This window comes from Tupaia chinensis, unplaced genomic scaffold (genome assembly GCF_000334495.1).
Source record: "Tupaia chinensis unplaced genomic scaffold, TupChi_1.0 Scaffold146740_1, whole genome shotgun sequence".
Lineage (NCBI taxonomy): Eukaryota > Metazoa > Chordata > Mammalia > Scandentia > Tupaiidae > Tupaia > Tupaia belangeri.
The window spans coordinates 89782-108513 of NW_006206595.1; the positions used below are offsets into that span (position 1 = coordinate 89782).

Consider the following 18732-nt stretch of genomic DNA (forward strand, 5'->3'; position numbering starts at 1 on the left):
AAAAAAAAAAAAAGATCTGGGGTCGGCAGGTGGCATGGTGGTTAAAGGCACTGGGCTCCCATATGGCCAACTACAGTTCGAGTCCCAGTCCCAGATACGGCAGTTTTCTCCCCCCCACCCCTTGGTCAAATTAAAATAAATAAAGTTAAATAAACTAATTATTTTAAAAATAAAATAAAAGATCTAATGTCTACCTTCTTGAATTGTTACTCCTTTCTTGTGGTATGAGAATTTCTACCCTGTGTCCACCTTGGCATCCAGATGGGAGGGGCGAACAGGGGAAGAGGGAGATTCTGTTTCCTCTCTCTTTGCACATGCCCAGCCTACCCACTGTTCCTGTCAGCCATGTTATGACATAGCTCCAGAGACTGGCTGACGCTGGTCCCATGACTTTGGACTTCCTAGTCACCAATCCCATGAGCCAAATACACCTCTATCCTTTATAAATCGCACAGTGCCAGGTGTTTCATATTTAGCAACATGGCAGCAGACCAGTACAGAAGGGCTCCATGCTCTACACCTAGCAAACACGTAAGATTTATGACCATGAGACAGCAAGTGAATATTAATGACAGCCACATGCAAAGTGCAGGCAGGAGCTGTGAGCTGTTAGACCAAAAAGTGATCATTCCTCCTAGTTCTCCTTTCCCCAGCACCCACTACCACTGTTGTCCCCCCTACCCTAGTCCCTCACATTATAAGCGTCCATAATGAGCTGTACCACGTTGCTGGAGTCCTCACTCAGCTCCCCGACTGCAGACTTTGGAATCAGCTTACTCAGCTCCTGAGTTAAGAGGAGTTTATGGAAATGGTAGGGCACAGCTCTAGGGAAATGAATTCCTGGGAGTCTGGAAGGAGGAAATGTAGGGGGCAGAGAATAGATCTTTGGGAAAACTGACAGAGTGGGATGGGGTAGGGAATTGCATTTGGACAGCTCTCACCTGGTAGACAGGCAGTGTGGGACTGGTGACAGCAAAGATGGGCTGGATGTTTGCTGCAGAGAGGGCCTGGGCTACCTGACCCACAGAGGGGTAGTCCTGGGGCAGGGAACAGGAACAAGGTGAGAGATCTCCCCCAGAACATGCAAGGTGCCCTCAGCCCAGGGAATCCAGGAACTGGGGTTCCACCAACTGCAGGACCCCTGGAGGCTTGGTGAGGAGAACCAAGGAAGTAGGGAGTGGGGAGACACAGGTCTCCCATCCGAGCATCTGGGAGACATGCAGGGGAGGTGCTGCTGGGGAGATGGCAGGGTGTCTACAGGTGGTCACCAGCGAGGAGTGTGAGGCTAGGGACTGGGGATCCTGGAAAGAGAAACCATGGCCCACATGGGGAGGGGCAGGGTGAGGACACTCACAAACTCTGGGCTGCGGCTGTAGAGGCCATTGCTGTCTAAGTGGCAGTGCCCATCACTGGGCATAAAAATGCCACCCAACTTCCCGTCTCCAGCTGTGTGGAATGTGTCATCTGAAGTGAACACCAGCAGCCGGGACACGTTTCTCCAGCCAATCTGTTTCTGGGGTGCAGTGGGAGTAGGCTGTGCACCTGGCGTGACCCTTGAGCCACCCCAGCCAGTGCTCCGAGCAAAGGATTTGGCTAGCTTCATTAGGAGTCAGTCTGTCCACCCCCTGCCTCCATCTCCCTGCTTCTCTCTGCTCTCCCCAGCCCCCAGAACAGGAGTGCTGCTAGTAGAAGCCTTTCTTGTGAATTGGAGAAAGATGCCCCTTCTCTGAGATACTGTCCACAATCCACCAGGTGGCCATTAAGTACGAAGACTACAGTGACTATGCCATGAGTGGCAGCCCTAGAGCTGTGTGCTACACAACCATGGGAGGAGACCCTGGCAGCCCACAACCCTTGGGTTCAGATCCCTGCCCTGCCTCCTCACCTGACAGAGTGCAGCCTGCAGAATGGCATCGAAGCCACCTTCCGGGGAGTCCAGGTTGCCAGACACACTCTGGCGCCCCACCTCCCGCTCGAAGTCCTGAGCGTTGTCCGTCAGGGACAACACATGGCGAAAGCTGAAGGGGGGTTGGCAGGGCTCCAGTCGGGTGGGGCAGGGGTGGCGCAGCTTGGCGGGTACTGTACTCACAAAGGGCAGCACTGTCTTATCCACGAAGGAGCCGAAACCTGGGAGGAGGAAACATGAGGGCTGAGCCAGCAGGATGGAAGAGTCACTGCTGAGGACCCACAAGGACGGCAACCTGGGGACAGGAGGGCCATCACAGAGGAGGTGCTGTGGGAGCGTGGTCTTAGAGGACAGAGCCCAGTACCTGGCTGGGCAAAGGAGTGAGCCCGGCTCAGGGAAGTTGGGGGTGGAGGAGATTAAGAGGAGGACTTGGGCTAGCAGGTGGCAAGGTGGTTAAAGTGCTGGATTTGCACATGGCTAACTCTGGTTCAAATCCCAGACCTGGCCACTTGAAAAGCAAAAAAAATAAATAGATAGATAAATAAATAAATGTAAAACAAAACAAAACAAACAAACAAAAAAACCCCAAGAGGGTGCAAGCAGGGGCTTCCTGCAGGCTGAAGAAGAAGCCCCAGGGTGCAGGGTCCAAGACCAGAAGGAAGCAGAGGGAGTTTCTGGAACAGGGGAGTGAGGAGCGCAGAATGTGGAGCCAGGGACCATGGCACCTAGGCCTATCCAAGAGAACTGGGTTGACTCGGTAGCATCAGAGCGGGTTTTTCCCTGGGTAGGTCAGGGGCAGCCTTCTAACCCCAGGGAACTGACTGCAGTCTCTCTAGACTAGAAGGAGGTGTCCTATTGGACAGTCTCTTGAAGTCCCCTTCATTAGAAGATGGGTTGTCTTTGGGGACAGCTATCAGGAACATGCGGCCTGGCCAAATCTGGTAAATACGGGGAGAGGGTAAGCTGGGCTCCTGGGAGTCCTGGACGTTGGCGAGGCTAAGACAGCAGGCTGAGGCCGGGGCTGGCAAATCCAGGCAGCTCTCCGCTCACCAATGCGGACGGAGTCGGTGACCTTCTGCAGCTGGACCAGCAGGGCGTGCCCGAGCTGGCGCACGCGTTCCAGGTCGTCCTTCATGGAGTAGCTCAGGTCCATAAGGTAGTACAGGTCCACCGGGTATCCCGCGGCACGGAGGAAGCGCACCCGGAGCTGCTGGGTCTCTCCTTGGGGGAAGAAGGGGCACGTCCGCAGAGCGTCTTCTCACCGCAGCCCGACCTCTGCCCTCGTCTCCACCCGTAACTCACCAGGTCGCAGCGTGATCCGGACCCGCTGCGGTGCCAACTGGGTGGCCCCCTCGCCGCGGTCACCCTGGCTGAGTGGCTCGTCCTGCAGTACGTCCTGCCAGCCGCGGGGCTCTTCCAGCTCCTGGAGTGGGCAGCCTCGAGCCAGCCAGCTCCTCCCGCCGGCCGCAGCGCCTCGCCTCTGCCTCCCCCGAGGCGGTGAAGTTCTGCACAGACCGGGGGCGTCCGGACCCCTTTTCTCCACCAGTGCCTCACGCCCAGCCCGGCCACCCCTAGTCGTCCCCCTCCTCCTCCCCCTCCGTGTGAAGTCACCTTCCTGAGCCCCCCTGATTGCCTCCCCTCCCCTTGAACTCCTCTCTTTCTTGTCAGAGCCCCTCTCCTCCCCTTATCTCAACTCCCCTTTCCCCAGCCACCCACCCTTCTTCCTCTCTCTTGAGAGCCACAGAACTTCCTGTTGAGATCTCAGAGACCTCATTACCACAAATAAGGGGGGTGGGGGGAGCCCGTCTCCGGGGTCCAAGCTCCCCTGCATGCTCAGACCTAAGGAGAAGGGGGTCTGGCTCAGACCCGCAGTTCCTGAGAAGTGAAAGGATGGGGACAGAAGAGGAGACACACTCCCACTGCCTAGGAAGCCACAGGGGAAGGAAATGGTTAGAGTGGCTTAGCTTCCGTGGATACCAGCCCCAGGTCTGAGAACTGGAGACAGACACAGACCCTACTGTCCCAAGAGCCTCATTTCCCCACACCTGGTCTGCACCTCCGCCTCTCTGCACCACCCCTAGACTGACTCCACCCTTCCTGTCCTTCCGGATTCACTCTGTGCCTTTCTCCTGGCCCTCTTGGCACCCGCAGCTCTGTCTCCTCATAAGTTCACCCTCTCATCTTTATCTCAGGGCCTGCACTCCCATCTTCCCATGAGAGAGGTGGTTCTGCAGTACCCCCAGTTCTGGCCCCCTTCCTGCTCTGCCATTCTATGAGCCCTGTCTCTAAGGTAGTAATAAAGAACAGCTTTGTTTGACCAGCTGGGAGGACACCTGTTAGCTCAAGTCTCCCCATCTCCCACCAAACCCACAGCCTCCCGACCCCTGCCCTTCTATGGGCCAGTAACAGGCTGCTGCACACCCAGGAACTTAGTACCCCCACCCCTAGGCACAGACTCAGAAACCCAGTCACACACTTTCTATACGGACTGAAACCTGCCCCCCCACCCCCGCCCAAAGTCCTATACTGAAGCCTTAATCCCTGACGTGATAGTATTTAGAAGTGGGTCCTTTGGAAGGTAATTAAGTTTAGATGAGGTCAAGAGGGTGGGACCTTCATCATGGAATTAGTCCCCTTATATGAAGAGAACCCAAAGAGCTGGTTTCCTGCCTCTGCCTCTTGTTTCACCCCCAACCTCTATTGTGTGAGGACATGGTGAGATGGTGGCCAATCTTCAAGCCAGAAAAAGAATCCTCACCTGGGAACCAAATCAGCCAGCCAGTACTTTGATCTTGGACTTCCCAGCCTCCAATTTATGAAAAATAAATTCCTATTGCATAAGCAACCTAATTTGTGGCGTTTAGTCATGGAAGCCTGAACTGGCTAACACACTGTCTCACATATGTACATGCATGATGGTCCCTCTACCTGTATGTAAGCATGACTTGTCACAAGCATGTACTTCCTTCAAATTCATGGTCACGAGTCCCTCCCATATATAGTAAACGGATGCAGACATTGTACATGCACAAGAACCTTACCTACATGCACATACACACACAAGGCCCTGTCTGCAAAAGCTCAGTCACACTCAGAACTACCAAGTGTAACCAGACGATCACACGCGTGCCCACACAACCACACATCTCCATCCAGGCTGCTCTACACGCACATGGTTCAAAGGCTACGAGCCAGTCTTTACCAGTTGCTTGCACCATGCACAGCTGGGGTGTGAGAGGATGCACTTCTGACAGGAGGGGGCTGGCTGGCAGGACCCCCGCAAGGACAGGTCAGGATCCTCCTGTTGCGTGGCCTCCCCTGGGGATGGGATCTTGGCGTCTAATTCACTCTCACCTCTGCTCAGGGCCAGCAGGAAAACAAAGACTATTGACAAAGCCACCATGGCCTGTAATAAAATATAAAAGGGGATATATAGGTCTTCAGGGAGGACCCCAAAGTTCTCAGACCACTAAACTTAGCTTGTAGTTGTCATTGTCAAGACTCTGCCCCAACTCTTCATCTCCCCTTATAGTTTCACTTCCTCTGTGGATTCAGCAATTCCTTCAAAATGGCAGGAAGAAGGCAGGTGCCATTCCAAGGTAGTGGCCTTGGAGATCTGTCCCTCCTGTATGCAGATGTCACATGGCCAGCCTGGGCAAAATGGCCTACTAAAGAGTCTGGAGACTGGGCCTGAAAGCACTAAGATCTATATCCAGGTTTATTCACCAAGACTCCTCCCTTTAGTGGAAGAAGAATCGGACAGGAAACAGACAGGGTTCTGGTCCTGCTTCAGCCACTCACTGGCTTTCCTCTGGGACTTCACTTCCACACTTAGTAAAGTGAGGAGGGAACTGAATAAGTAATCCTTTATCTCTTACAGCTTTCTCAGTCTGAGATTATAAATAAAGGAGGAGGGTCAGTGACTGGGAATGAGAGTATGAATCTTGGAGCAAATGAGAGAGTGTTTGAAAGAGTCAAGGAAGAGTAGTTTTTGTTTATCTTTACTTATTTCTTCTATGAGTGAGACAGAGAGACAGCAAGACACCAAAATGGTCTTGACACCATGATCTACCTCTAGCCCTGGCCAGCTCTTGATCACGGGCATGTGTATGCTCAGTGTATTCAAGGAAGTCTCTGAACATGAACCTAGAACTTTCCTATGAGGATCGACCTCACAGAGTGTTGTGTTTTACTGCTGAGCCACTGTCTGGTCTCTGGGGAAGAGTAGTTCCTGTTTGATTAATATGGTAGCAAGAATAAAGATTATGGCCCAGGCTAGTGGCATAGTTGGTAACAAACTGAAGTGTGGCATGGTGCTGGAGGCCACTTGTCCAACCTCAGATTAGGATCCCCAGGTCACCCTGAAAACATGCCAGGCATGTGCGTGTATGCCAAGATCTTGACAAGCTAGAGAGATGGGGAAAGAAAATCACAGCCCGACGAGACCCTGTTGAGGGTTATTTCTCTTTCTTCTCTCTCCTCTGCTCATGTATGCAGTCTCTATCACAAATAAAATAAATGTTTAAGAAAGAATGGGTTAGCAGATGGTCTGGTGGTTAAGGTGCTGGATACCACATGGCCGACTGCACAGTTTGAGTCCCAAACCTGACAACTTGAAAAACACATGTGTATGTGGCTGGGGGGAGGGGAGGGGTGCAGCAGATGGCTTAATGGTTACGTCACTGGACTTCCACGTCGTCGACCGTAGTTCGAGTCCTGGACCCTCAGGCTTAAAATTCATGCCAGGAACGTGTGCATGAGTGCCCAAAATCTTGAGAAGAGAATGTAGAAGGGATTGCAGCATGGCCTCTCCCCTGTGGGAGGTGATTTCTCACTTTCTATTGCTCTGTCTCTCTGTGAGTGCATGCAGCCGATAGCAAAAAATCTCTCTGAAAAGAAAAAGGAAAAACAGATGTGTACTTTCAATGCGTGCCCAAAATTTCTTTCTTTTTTTTAAAATATACTTTATTTAACTTTATTTATTTATTTTAATTTGACCACGAGGGACAGAGTGAGAGAGAGAAAGAAAGTAAGAAAAGCAAGCCACCAAGTCCAAGACTCGAATCGCAGTTGGTCATGTGGGAGTCCAACGTCCTTAAGAGTGCATGCAGCCGATAGCAAAAAATCTCTCTGAAAAGAAAAAGGAAAAACAGATGTGTACTTTCAATGCGTGCCCAAAATTTCTTTCTTTTTTTTAAAATATACTTTATTTAACTTTATTTATTTATTTTAATTTGACCACGAGGGACAGAGTGAGAGAGAGAAAGAAAGTAAGAAAAGCAAGCCATCAAGTCCAAGACTCGAATCGCAGTTGGTCATGTGGGAGTCCAACGTCCTTAACCACCACACCACCTACTGACACCTCAAAATTTAAAGAGAATAGAGGAAAAGGGATTCTAGTGTGGTTGTCCCCTGCCCCCAGCCCCCAGAGGGGGTGATTTCTCTCCCTCCCTCTCCCTCATCACCCCACCCCCACAAGCACGTGATGTGCCCTGTGACAAAAATCTTAAAAGAAAAATGAATGAATGAAGATTAGACCACAAGACCTTTCTAGAAGTGGGGGCTGAGGAAGTAAAAAAGGCCAGAACTGGTAGAAATGTTCCCTTTCCCATACTTTGCATGAAAGGAATCTAGACTGAAGACTGAGCTGGGAGGTAGAGTAATTTTTGCAATGATCTCTAACACTAGGCAAAGTCCTGATTTCCAAAACCCATAGCGTTAAGTGCAGTGCACAGGGAGCCGGGGCCCACATGGCTGATGACAGCATGAGTCCCAGCCCCAGTGGCCTGAAAACACACCAGGCATGTGTATGTGCATGCCCAAAGTGCTGATGGAGATATGAAGGAAAAAGAATAGCAGTGTGGCCATGTCCAATTGGGGGATGGTTTCTATTTCTGTTTCTCTGTTTGAGTGCATGTGCTCTCCAGGAGGAAGAAAAACTCACTAACTAAAAAATTGACTAGGTGGGAGCAGCAGATGGTGTAATGATGACTCCTACGTAGTCGACCACAGTATTCTGCAGCTTGGAACACACGCCAGGCACATGCTCAAAATCCCAAGAAGAGAATGGAGGAGAAGGGACTGTGGTGTGGCCGTCTCCCCTGGCAGGGGCGGGGGGCAGGGGAGTGATTTCTTGCTTTTTTGTCTCTCTGTCTCTCTGGCAAGCACTCTCTATACCAAAAATATTATCTTAAAAAAAAAAAATAAGGGCCAGCAGTTGGTATGATGGTTAAGGGTTCTGGACTCCCACATGGCTGATGTGGTTCAAGTTCCAGACCTGGTGGCTTGGTTTCTCAATTTCTGTCCCTCTCATTCTGTCCCTCTGTAGTCAAATTAAAATGAATAAGTACATAAATAAAGTTAAATAAAATAATTATTTTTTAAAAAATTGACTAGGCAATCCACTTACCACCCTTCAAAAATAAAAAAATATTAAATCTCAATGATTTTTTTTTTTTTTTTTTTTTTTTTTTGCGATAGGGTGCATATGCTCACCAGAGAGGAGAGAGACAGAGAGGGAACATGAGAAATTACCTTGGGAACCAGCAGTTAGTGTAATGGCTATGTCGCTGGACTCCCACATAGTTGACCGCGGTTCGCGTCCCGGACCTAGTGGCTTAAAACTCACGCCGGGCGCGTGTGTGTGCGTGCGTGCCCAAGATCCCGAGAGGAGAATGGAGGAGAAGGGATTGCGGCGTGACCATCCCCCCTGGGGGGTGATTTCTCGCTTTCTGTCTCTATGTCTCTGTCTGTCTGGCGAGCGCACACGCCCTATAGCGAAAACCTCTCAAAAAAAAAAAAAAAAAAAGAAACTACCTTTCCAGGGGGATGGCCAAGCATGATCGCTTCTCCTTCATTCTCTTCTTGGGATTTTGGGCATGTACACACACATCCCCAGTGTGATTTTCAAGCCACTAGGTTCAGGACTTGAACCACAATCAGTCATGTGGGAATCCAGCTACCTTAACCACCATGCCACTTGCTGGCCTCACAATGGCATTTTAATTGCAGAAATGGAAATGGTGCTTGTAGAAATTCATATGGAATTATATGCGAATCAAATAGTCAACATGATCTTGCAAAAGGAAAACAAACTTGTAGGGCTTACATTTCCCAATTTCAAAACTTACTTAAAAGCTACAGTTAAGACAGTGTCAGGGCTGGCAGGTGGCATGGTGGTTGGGGATACTGGACTCCCACATGGCTGACTGTGGTTCAGGTCCCAGACCAGGTGGCTTGCTTTCTCATTTTCCTTCTCTCTCTCTCTTTCACACTCTGTCTCTCTCTGGTCAAATTAAAATAAACAAACAAAGAGACAAATAGATAAATAAGAAAATATAAATCTGTTAAAAAAAAAAAGACACTGTGGCACTGGCACAAGTATAAATATACAGATAAAATGGAATAGAGTTGTGAGTTCAGAAATAAATCTATCCGGGGGCCGACAGGTGGCATGGTGGATAGGGACGCTGGACTTCCACATGGCCAACCACGGTTCAAGTCTCGGACCTGGTGGCTTGCTTTCTCACTTCCTCTCTCTCTCTCTCTGTCTCTCTCTGATTAAACTGGAAAATAATAATGATAATAGTAATAAATAAAGTTAAATAAAATAATTCTTTAAAAAAGAAAAAGAAAGAAAAGAAATAAATCTATCCATCTGTGCTCCATTGATTTTCAGCAAGGGTGCCAAACCATTCAATGGGAAAAGAAGACTCTTCAACAAGTAGTGCTGGGATGACTGGATATCCACATGCAAAAGAATGAAGTTGAACCCCTGCCTCACACCACATACAAAAATTAATTGAAAATGTATCAAAGGTATAAAAAGAATTACTAAAATGACTACAATTACAATCGTAATCTCTTAAATGAAAATATGAGGTAAATCCTCATGATCTAGACTTGGGAATGAATTTTTAGCTAGAACACTAAAAACACAAACAATAAAAGAAGATATAGGGGCTTAATGATAGTGGGACAGAACTGCCATGCCACTCTGCAATGCTAGAGCAACGTGGAAGATCAGGGTTTGGTTCCTGAGTTGATCTATATATACATGGTAAGCATGCATGGCTTTGGCTGGCTATGAGGGCTGGGGAGAGGATTACAGTGTGAGATCTAGTTGAAGGTACTTGTCTTTCTCTGTCAGTCTTTCTCTGTATCTGTCTCTCTCTCCTCTCTCTCATGATAAAAATAAATAAATTTTTGGATAAAATAGACAAATTATGGGCCAGCAGGTGGCATGGAGGTTAAGATGGCTGGATCCCACATGGCCAAGTGTACAACTCAAGTCCTGGACCTGGTGACTTGAGAAATGCCAGGTGTGTGTTTGTGTTCTTTTGGCCAAAATCCCAAAAGAATGGAGAACGGATTGCGACATGGTCATCCCCTGGGGAAAATCTCCTCATTTTTCTTCTTTCTTGATCTCTCTGTCTCTCTGGCAAGCACATGCACCCTATAGCAAAATTTTTAAAAAGAAAGAAAGAAAAAAGACAAATTGTGCTTCATTAAAATTTTGAACTTTTGGGGCCGGCAGGTGGCGTGGTAGTTAAGTACACTGAACTCCCGGGAACAAGCAGGTACCATGGTGGCTAAGGTGCTGGACACTCCTACATGGCTGACCATGGTTTGAGTCCTGAACCTGGCGGCTTGCTTTCTCACTTTCTCTCTCTCTCTCTCTCTTTCTCTCTCTCTCTGTATGTGTGTCTGGTCAAATTTAAATAAATGAATGAATAAAAATATAAATAAAATGATTCTTAAAAAAAAAAGGACGCTGGACTCCCACATGGCCAGCCACAGTTCAAGTCCCAATCCTGGTGGCTTGCTTTCTCAATTTCTCTCTCTTTCTCTCTCTCTCTTTCTCCCCCTCTCTGGTCAAATTAAAATTAAATAAATAAATAAATAAAGTTAAATAATTCTTTGAAAAAAATTTTTTGAACTTTCGTGAATCAAAGGACACTATCCAAAAAGTGAAAAGACAACTCACAGAATGGGAGAACATATTTGTAAATCATATATTAAGTACCCTTAATATGTAAAGAACTCTCTTAACAACAAAAAGACAGCCCAATTTGGGGCCAGCAGGTGGTGTGGAGGTAGAGGTGCTGGACTCCTACATGGTTGACTGCAGTTTGAGTCCTGGACCCAACGGCTTGAGGATCACGTGGAGCATATGTGTATGCATGGCCAAAATTCCAAGAGGAGAGTGGAGGAGAGGTGATTGCAGCATAGCCATCCCCCCACCCCAGGAGATGATTTTTTCACTTTCCCCTTTCTGTCTCTCACTGGCAAGTGCATGCACCCTATAACAAAAATCTATAAAGAAAATAAAGAAAACAAAAGATAACCTAATGAAAAATGGACAAAGGGAGGACGAGATGATGGCACAGAGGTAAAATGTAATATTCTGTGAGGCTAACCCACATGGAAAGGCTCCAGGTTTACATCTGGAGATTTCCCTGAGTAGAGCCCAAATCCATGTGCCCAAGACCCAGGGATGGCTGAAGATGGGTCTGGATAGTGGTATCAAGGAAGCATTGTCTATCCATCTGTCTATCTGTCTTTGTCTCACTTATAGAAAAATAAGAATTTTTAAAAATGTAAATAATTATTTTATTTAACTTTATTTATTTATTTTAATTTGATGACAGAGAGAACGTGAGAAGCAAGCCACCAAGTCCAGGACTTGAATCATAGTCGGCCATGTGGGAGTCCATTGTCCTTAACCACCACACGACCTGCCAACCCCAAGAATATTTTTAATTAAAAAAATGATTTAGGGACCAGCAGTTGACGTAATGGCTATGTCGCTGGACTCCCATGTAGTCGACCATGGTTTGAGTCCCAGACTTGGTGGCTTAAACTCATGCCGGGTGCGTGTGCGTGTGTGTGTGCCCAAGATCCCGAGAGGAGAATGGAGAAGAAGGGATTGTGGCGTGGCCATCCCCCTGGGGACTGATTTCTCACTTTCTGTCTCTGTCTCTCTTTGTCTTCCTGGCGGGCGCACACGCCCAATGGCAAAAACCTCTCAAAAAAAAAAAAAAAAAAAAAAAGAATAAAAATAAATATATAAAATTATTTAAGTAGGGACCAGCAGATGGCGTAATGATTACATCATCACTGTACTCCCACATACTCAACGGTGATTTGAGACCCAGACCTGGCTGCTTGAAACTCAAGCCAGGCGCATGTGTATGTGTTCCCAAGATCCTGAGAGGAGAATGGAGAAGGAATTGCAGCATGGCCATCCTCCCAGGGGGTGAGTTCTTGCTTTCTGTCTCTCTGTCTCTCTCTGGTGAGCACACACGCTCTATAGCAAAAATCTCTCTCTAAAGTTTGAAGTAGGCAAAGGACTTAAATAGACATTTATTCAAAGAATATAGAGAAATGGCCAACCAACGTATAAAAAGATGCTCAACACAATTAGTCATCAGGGAAATGCAATCAAAACCACAGTGAAATACCACTTCATTCACACTAGAATGGCTTTGAAAGTAACAAGTATTAATGAGGATGTAGAGAAATTAGGATCCTTATACATTACTGGTGGGAATGTAAAATGGTATAATCACTGTGGAAAACTGGTAGGAATGTAAATGGTACAACCATTGTGGAAATCGTTAACCTTAGAATTACTCTATGACTGGGGCCAGCAAGTGTCATGGGAGGTAAGGTGCTAGACTTCCACATGGCCCACCACAGTTCGAGCCCCAGACCTGGTTTGCTTTCTCTCTCGCTCTCTGTGTCTCTGTCTGTCTCTCTCTGATGGACTTGTGTGCCCTGTAGCAAATTAAAATAATAAATAAATAAATAAATAAAAATTAAAAATAAATAATTCTTGGGAGCCAGAAAGTGGTGCAGTGATTAAGAACGCTGGACTCCCACATGCTCGACTGCGGTTCGAGTTCCAGACCTGGTAGGTTACTTTCTCACTTTCTCTCTCTCTCTCTGTCATTATCTGATCAAATTAAAATAAATAAATAAATAAATAGGGGCTAGCCGGTGGAGCAGTGATTAAGGGCACTGGACCCCCACATGGCCGACTGCAGTTCAAGTCCCAGATATGGCGGCTGCTTTTCATTTTCCCTCTATCTCTCCTTTGTTTCTCTCTCTTTCTCTGTCCCTCTCTTGTCAAATTAAAATAAAAAGTAAATGAAGTTCAATAAAATAAGTCTTTAAAAATACATAAATTAGTTATTTTTAAAGTACTAGCTTTTTTAAAATTTTAATTATTTTATTTAATTTTATTTATTCATTCATTTATTTTAATTTGTCCAGAAAGAGACAGAGAGAGAGAGCGAGAGAGAGGGAGAGAGAGAAAGGAAGCCACCAGGTCTTGGACTGGAACCATGGTTGGCCATGTGAGAGTGTCCTGAGCCTTAACCACCACGCCACCTGCTGGCCCCGATAAATTAATTATTTTTAAAAAAGAATTACTTGGGGCTGGCAGGTGGTGTGGTGGTTAAGGTTGCTGGACTCTCACAAGTCTGACCGCGGTTCAGATCCTGAACCTGGTGGCTTGCTTTCTCGCTTTCCCTCTCTCTCTTTCTTTCTCTCTTTCTCACTCTGTCCCTCTAAGTAAGTAAATAAATACATTTAAATAAAATAATCTTAAAATAAAAAAAGAATTACACGATGACCTGGCAATTTCACTCCTAGGTATATACCCAAAAGAACTGAAATAGGTATTTGAACAAAAACTTGTATATGAATATGAATATTCATAGCAGCCCTATGTACAGTAGCTAAAAGATGAAAATAACTCAAATGTCCATCAAGTGATGAATGGATAAACAAAGGCAGTATATCCATACAATATCATTTGGCCATATAAAAGCAAAGTAGTACATGCTACAACATGGATGAACCGTGAGAACAGTATGTTAAGTGAACAAAACCAGTTACAAAAGACCACATATTGTATGATTTCATATACATGTAATAACCAAGCTAGAAAAATCTATAGAGGCCAAAAGTTGATTCACGTTAATAATGACTAGGGGCAAGGGGAAATAGGGAAGTGACAACTTAATGGGAATTTTCTTTCGGGGCCATTTGAAATTAATAATGATGATTGCACAATATTGTGAATGTATTTAATGCCATTGAATTATACACTTTAAATGGTTTAAATAGGGGCTGGCAGGTGGTGTGGTGGTTAAAGATGCTGGATTCCCACATGGTCAACCACGGTTCAAGTCCTGGACCTGGTGGCTTGCTTTCTCATTTTCCATCTGTCTCTCTAATTAAAATGGAAAATAATAATAAATAAAATTAAATAAAATAACTCTAAAAAGTAAAGAAATAAAATTACTTTAATGATAATTTTAATGTTTATTTTACCATGATAAAAGTATAGAGGGATTGACCCCATAGTCTGGTGGTTAAGGGAAGTAGATTCCACATGGCCAACTGCATGGATCAAATCCCAACCCCAGAGGCTTGAAAGATATCCAGGGTACATGTGTGTGCATGCTCTAAACCCCAACAGGATGGAAAATGGAGAAGGTATTACTGTGTGACCATGCCCCATGGTGGGCAGGTGCTTTCTCCCACATTCTCTCTCTCTTTGGCAAGTACACCCAACCTCTGGCAATTAAAAAAAAAAAATCAAGGCCAGCTTTGCGATCTGGTGGTTAAGCAGCCCGATTCCACATGGCTGACCCATGGTTCGAGTCTTGGGCCCAGTGACTTAAGAGACATGTTGGGTGCATGTGTATGTGTGCCCCAAATCCCAACAGTGTAAAGAGAATGGAAGAGAAAGGCTCGTGTTGGGATGGCGCCCCGTGGGAGTGTTCTCTCCTTCTCCTTTTCCCTCTCTGTCTCTCTCTGGCAAGCACAGGAGCCCCACAGGGTGCCAGCACAGCCCTCTGGCAATTTTTCTTTTTAATCAAAAAGTTCACCAAGAGGAGTCAGCAGGTGTCATGGCAGTTAAGGATGTTGGACTCCCACATGGCTGACTGTGGTTCAAGTCCTGGACTTGCCGGCTAGGTTTCTTACCTGCCCCCAACACACACACTTTGGCCCTCTCTGGTCAGATATAAATAAATAAATAGATAAAGTAAAATTAAAAAAAAAAACTTTTTGTAGAGGTTTTTGCTATAGGGCGCGTGCGCTTGCCAGACAGAGACAGACAAAGACAGAAAGTGAGAGATCACTCCCTGGGGGATGGCCATGCCGCAATCCCTTCTCCATTCTCTTCTTGGGATTTTGGGCATACACGCACATGTGTCGGCGTGAGTTAAGCCACCGGGTCCGGGACTCGAATCACGATCAACTACATGGGAGTCCAGCAACATAATCATTATGCCAACTGCTGGCCCCAAAAATTTCTTAAAAAAAAAAAAAAAAAAAGTTCATGCTAACCATTATTATTTTTGATGAGATTTATTAAATGGCACCATTATGAATCATGTTTCAGAGTACAGGTTGCTTTCTATTAATCACTCAGATAATATGAATTGAGCATCTACTATGTGCAAGGCATTGTGCAGGAATAAGCAAAAGATGGTCTCTTCTAGAGACACTAGTTGCCCTTGAGTGAGCAATTCTCCTCTCGAGGTCTTGGGCACACACATACACATGCCCGGCGTGAGTTTAAGCCACCAGGTCTGGGACTCGAACCGTGGTCAGCTACATGAGAATTCAGCGACATAGCCATTACACTAACTGCTGGTCCCAATAAAATAATTCTTTTTTTTATTTATACATTTTTTTTTAATTTTTAATTTGACCAGAGAGAGAGAGAAAGTGAAAAAGCAAGCCACCAGGTTCAAGACTCGAACCGTAGTCGCCCATGTGGGAATCCAGCGCCTCTAACCACCATGCCATCTGCTGGCCCCCCCAATAAAATAATTCTAAAAAAATAAAGTTCGATAAGATAGTGAGAAATCTCCCCATATCCTACACAACCACTTGCATGCCTAACTTACCTAAATATCACTAATTTTGTTTCTTGTAATCTTTCAAGAGCTTGTTTTATGTATATATAAACTAATATGAATATCTATACTTTTCAAATGACAGAAATAAGTTGTGGATTTCTACAAATGGCAGAATACACACAATTACCCCTTCCTTGTTTTGTCTTACTTTTTTAAGGTTTATTTCTTTCTTCCATGAACAAGACAGAGACAAAGTGCCAGCACCTCCAGCATGGTCTCAACACCACGTGGGATCCATCCCCAGCCTCCATCAGCACTTGATCACAGCAAACATGTACCCAGCGTACCCAGGGATCTCCGGACCTTCCAGTGTAGGTGAGCTTCATGGTACCACGCTTTACAGCTGTGCAGCTGTCTGGCCCATTTTCTCTAATTTTTTAGCTCCTTTTTTTTTTTAAAGTTTATTTATCTTTTTCCTGATAGACATCATTGACAATATCTTCACACCACACTCCTCCCCTCAGCCCTGCAGCCAGCCTGACCTATTCAGGTGGATCCAGGGCATGAACCAGAGCCTTCCCGTATGGCTTCCAGAATTGCACAGCAACACTCCTACTGCCTGTACCACCTTGGCTGAACCCTTTTAACTAGTTTTATTGGAGATATTTTTATTCAAAAAAAAATAATTCCCTTGTTCATTTTTTTTTAAAGAAAGAATTATTTCATTTAACTTTATTTATTTTAATTTGGCCAGAGAGGGACAGAATGAGAGAGAATGAGGGAAAGTGAGAAAGCAAGCCACCAGGTCTGGGACTCGAACCACAGTCAGCCACGTGGGAGTCCAGTGCCCCTAACCACCATGCTACCTGCTGACCCCCCCTCCTTGTTCATTTTTATAGTCACATAGATTTTCATTGCAGGGATTCATCAAATCGCACTTACTCAACCCTAATGGTGACCATTTAAATTGTTTCTACAGGGACTGGCAGTTGGCATGTGGGCTAAGGTGCTGAACTCTCACACGGCCAACCATGATTTGAGTCCTGGACCTGGTGGCTTACTTTCTCACTTTCTTCTCATTCTCTCTGGTCAAATGGAAAAATAATAATAACAAATAAAAATTTAATGAATAATTATTTTAAAAAATAGTTTCTGTGATAGCTGTTCACTGTTACAAATAATAATGCACTAAAGTTCTGTATTTATTATTTCCCATGGTGCAAGTGAATCTGTGGAGGCAACTCGCTGGAGGAGGCTGTGCAGGGTCAATAGATAGGGTTCGTTTCTAACACGGGTGGGTATGGCAACATCAGCTCCTTAGGGAATTGCACTAGCTCACATCTCCAGCAGCAGTACATGAGAAAGGCCAAGCTGACTCCTCGTCATGAAGCATCTAGGTCTTCCTGGCCTGGGCCCAGACTCAGGTCCAGACACTGAAGGCGTGTGAGGAAAGGGTGGGGTGGCGAGTCGTTGAACACCCCCAGCCTGCTCCCCACCACCTGTGACCTCAGGCGCAGTATGTAACGGAGCCTCCACCCCTCCCAGAGACGCTAGCCCAGGGTTCAGCCTCAGTGTAACCTCAGCCCTGCTTGCTCTGTGTGCCTGTGGTCACGGAGCTGGAGATGCTGCAGCACAAGGCCCAGTTTTGACTCATCTGTCACAGGTGGGGCCTCTGCCGCCATGCTAGTTCCCCAGGACATGAGATCTCAAACCCACCATCCTCCCTAAACTGGGCCCTGCGCCCTCCTCCCCTCCTCCCGCTGGTGTGAAGACACTTTCAAGGGAGCCTCTCCCTCTCCTCTATAGCCATGTGGCCCTCCTCGGGAACACATGCCCTGTCATCTCCCTCCCCCTTTCTCCCCTTCCTTTTCAAAACTTTGATTACATCTGTTGCTTTTCTCTTCTCCACTTCTTCACAGTTATTTGTTTTACTTCCTTTTTATTTCTGACCCTAACCATAGAATGGCAGAATCTACTCCAACCCTCTCTTCTTACAGAAGGAAACCACAATCCCAGAGCGCTAAGTTCAAGGGCACCCAGTGAACCTGAGGCAGAGCAGGAATTGACACAGGTCCTGCCTCTCGGTTTGCGTGCTGCTTTCTTCCCCTCCAGCCCTGACACCATCGCCATCAGCAGTTGTGTCTTCTCCCCACCAGTCCCAGTGGACTTGACCCTATTCCACCTTCTCTTTCCTTGTGGGGATCTTCTCCAGTGTTCCCCTCTTCCTGGGACCAGATTCTTGTGCCGTATTCCTGGCCTCAATTCTGACTCCCATAGACATTCGATTGCCCACTCAGCAGCTGAGAAACAGAGCCTCTTCCCAACCCATCCAGATCTCCCGAGAAGCAACAGAATCCTCTTAGTCCCAAGGCAGGAACAGAACTGAGCCTCTGGGCCACAGTCTCCTGGAAATGTGGTGTCTGTGGCCAAGATTCCAACTGGGAAGAAGTCTGAGCTCAGAACAAAGCAGTGGGCAGCAGGGGTAAAGTTGGGAGAGCATGACTTTGGTACAACCCTTAGCACATGATGGCATGCAAATGATAGCGCTCATACATCCCATCCCGTCTCCTCTCCTGCTGGCCCCTCTCTTGGGAAATGGATGCAAGGGAGACGGTGGGGGGAGCAGAATTGGAGGAGGGAACAGGGATGGGGGAATCGCAGGGATGCAGGAAGGAGTCAGAGGTTCCCTCAAGTCCAGACAGGATGCAGGAGGTCCAGGTCAGAGCTTTCTTTCCAGAAGGTTGAGACCAGGTGGGCCTGGGCCTGAAAGGAGAGGAGGCAGGAGGGCTGGTGCCCTGGTACTCACAGGTGCGTGCAGAGCAGCCCTTCCTCTGGCAGCAGCGGCAGCTTTGTGTACTGATCGAGGAGACTGCAGAGGAGGAAGTGACACGCCCCGGGGTGGGAGAGACCTCTGGGTGGTAGGGGTGACCGATCTGGGAGAAG

At 46.8% G+C, this 18732-nt stretch overlaps 1 protein-coding gene across 1 annotated transcript in view; it reads right to left on the bottom strand.

Moving 5' to 3' along the window:
• ITGB7 (integrin subunit beta 7) overlaps positions 1–18732 on the bottom strand; it is a 28508-nt gene extending 9776 nt beyond the window's left edge. The window contains 9 exon segments of the mRNA XM_006169058.3: positions 695–784; positions 942–1037; positions 1355–1513; positions 1886–2127; positions 2957–3127; positions 3209–3353; positions 3355–3411; positions 5109–5312; positions 18596–18732. Coding sequence (XP_006169120.1) covers positions 695–784; positions 942–1037; positions 1355–1513; positions 1886–2127; positions 2957–3127; positions 3209–3353; positions 3355–3411; positions 5109–5309 — 1161 coding nt within the window. The 5' untranslated portion in view covers positions 5310–5312; positions 18596–18732.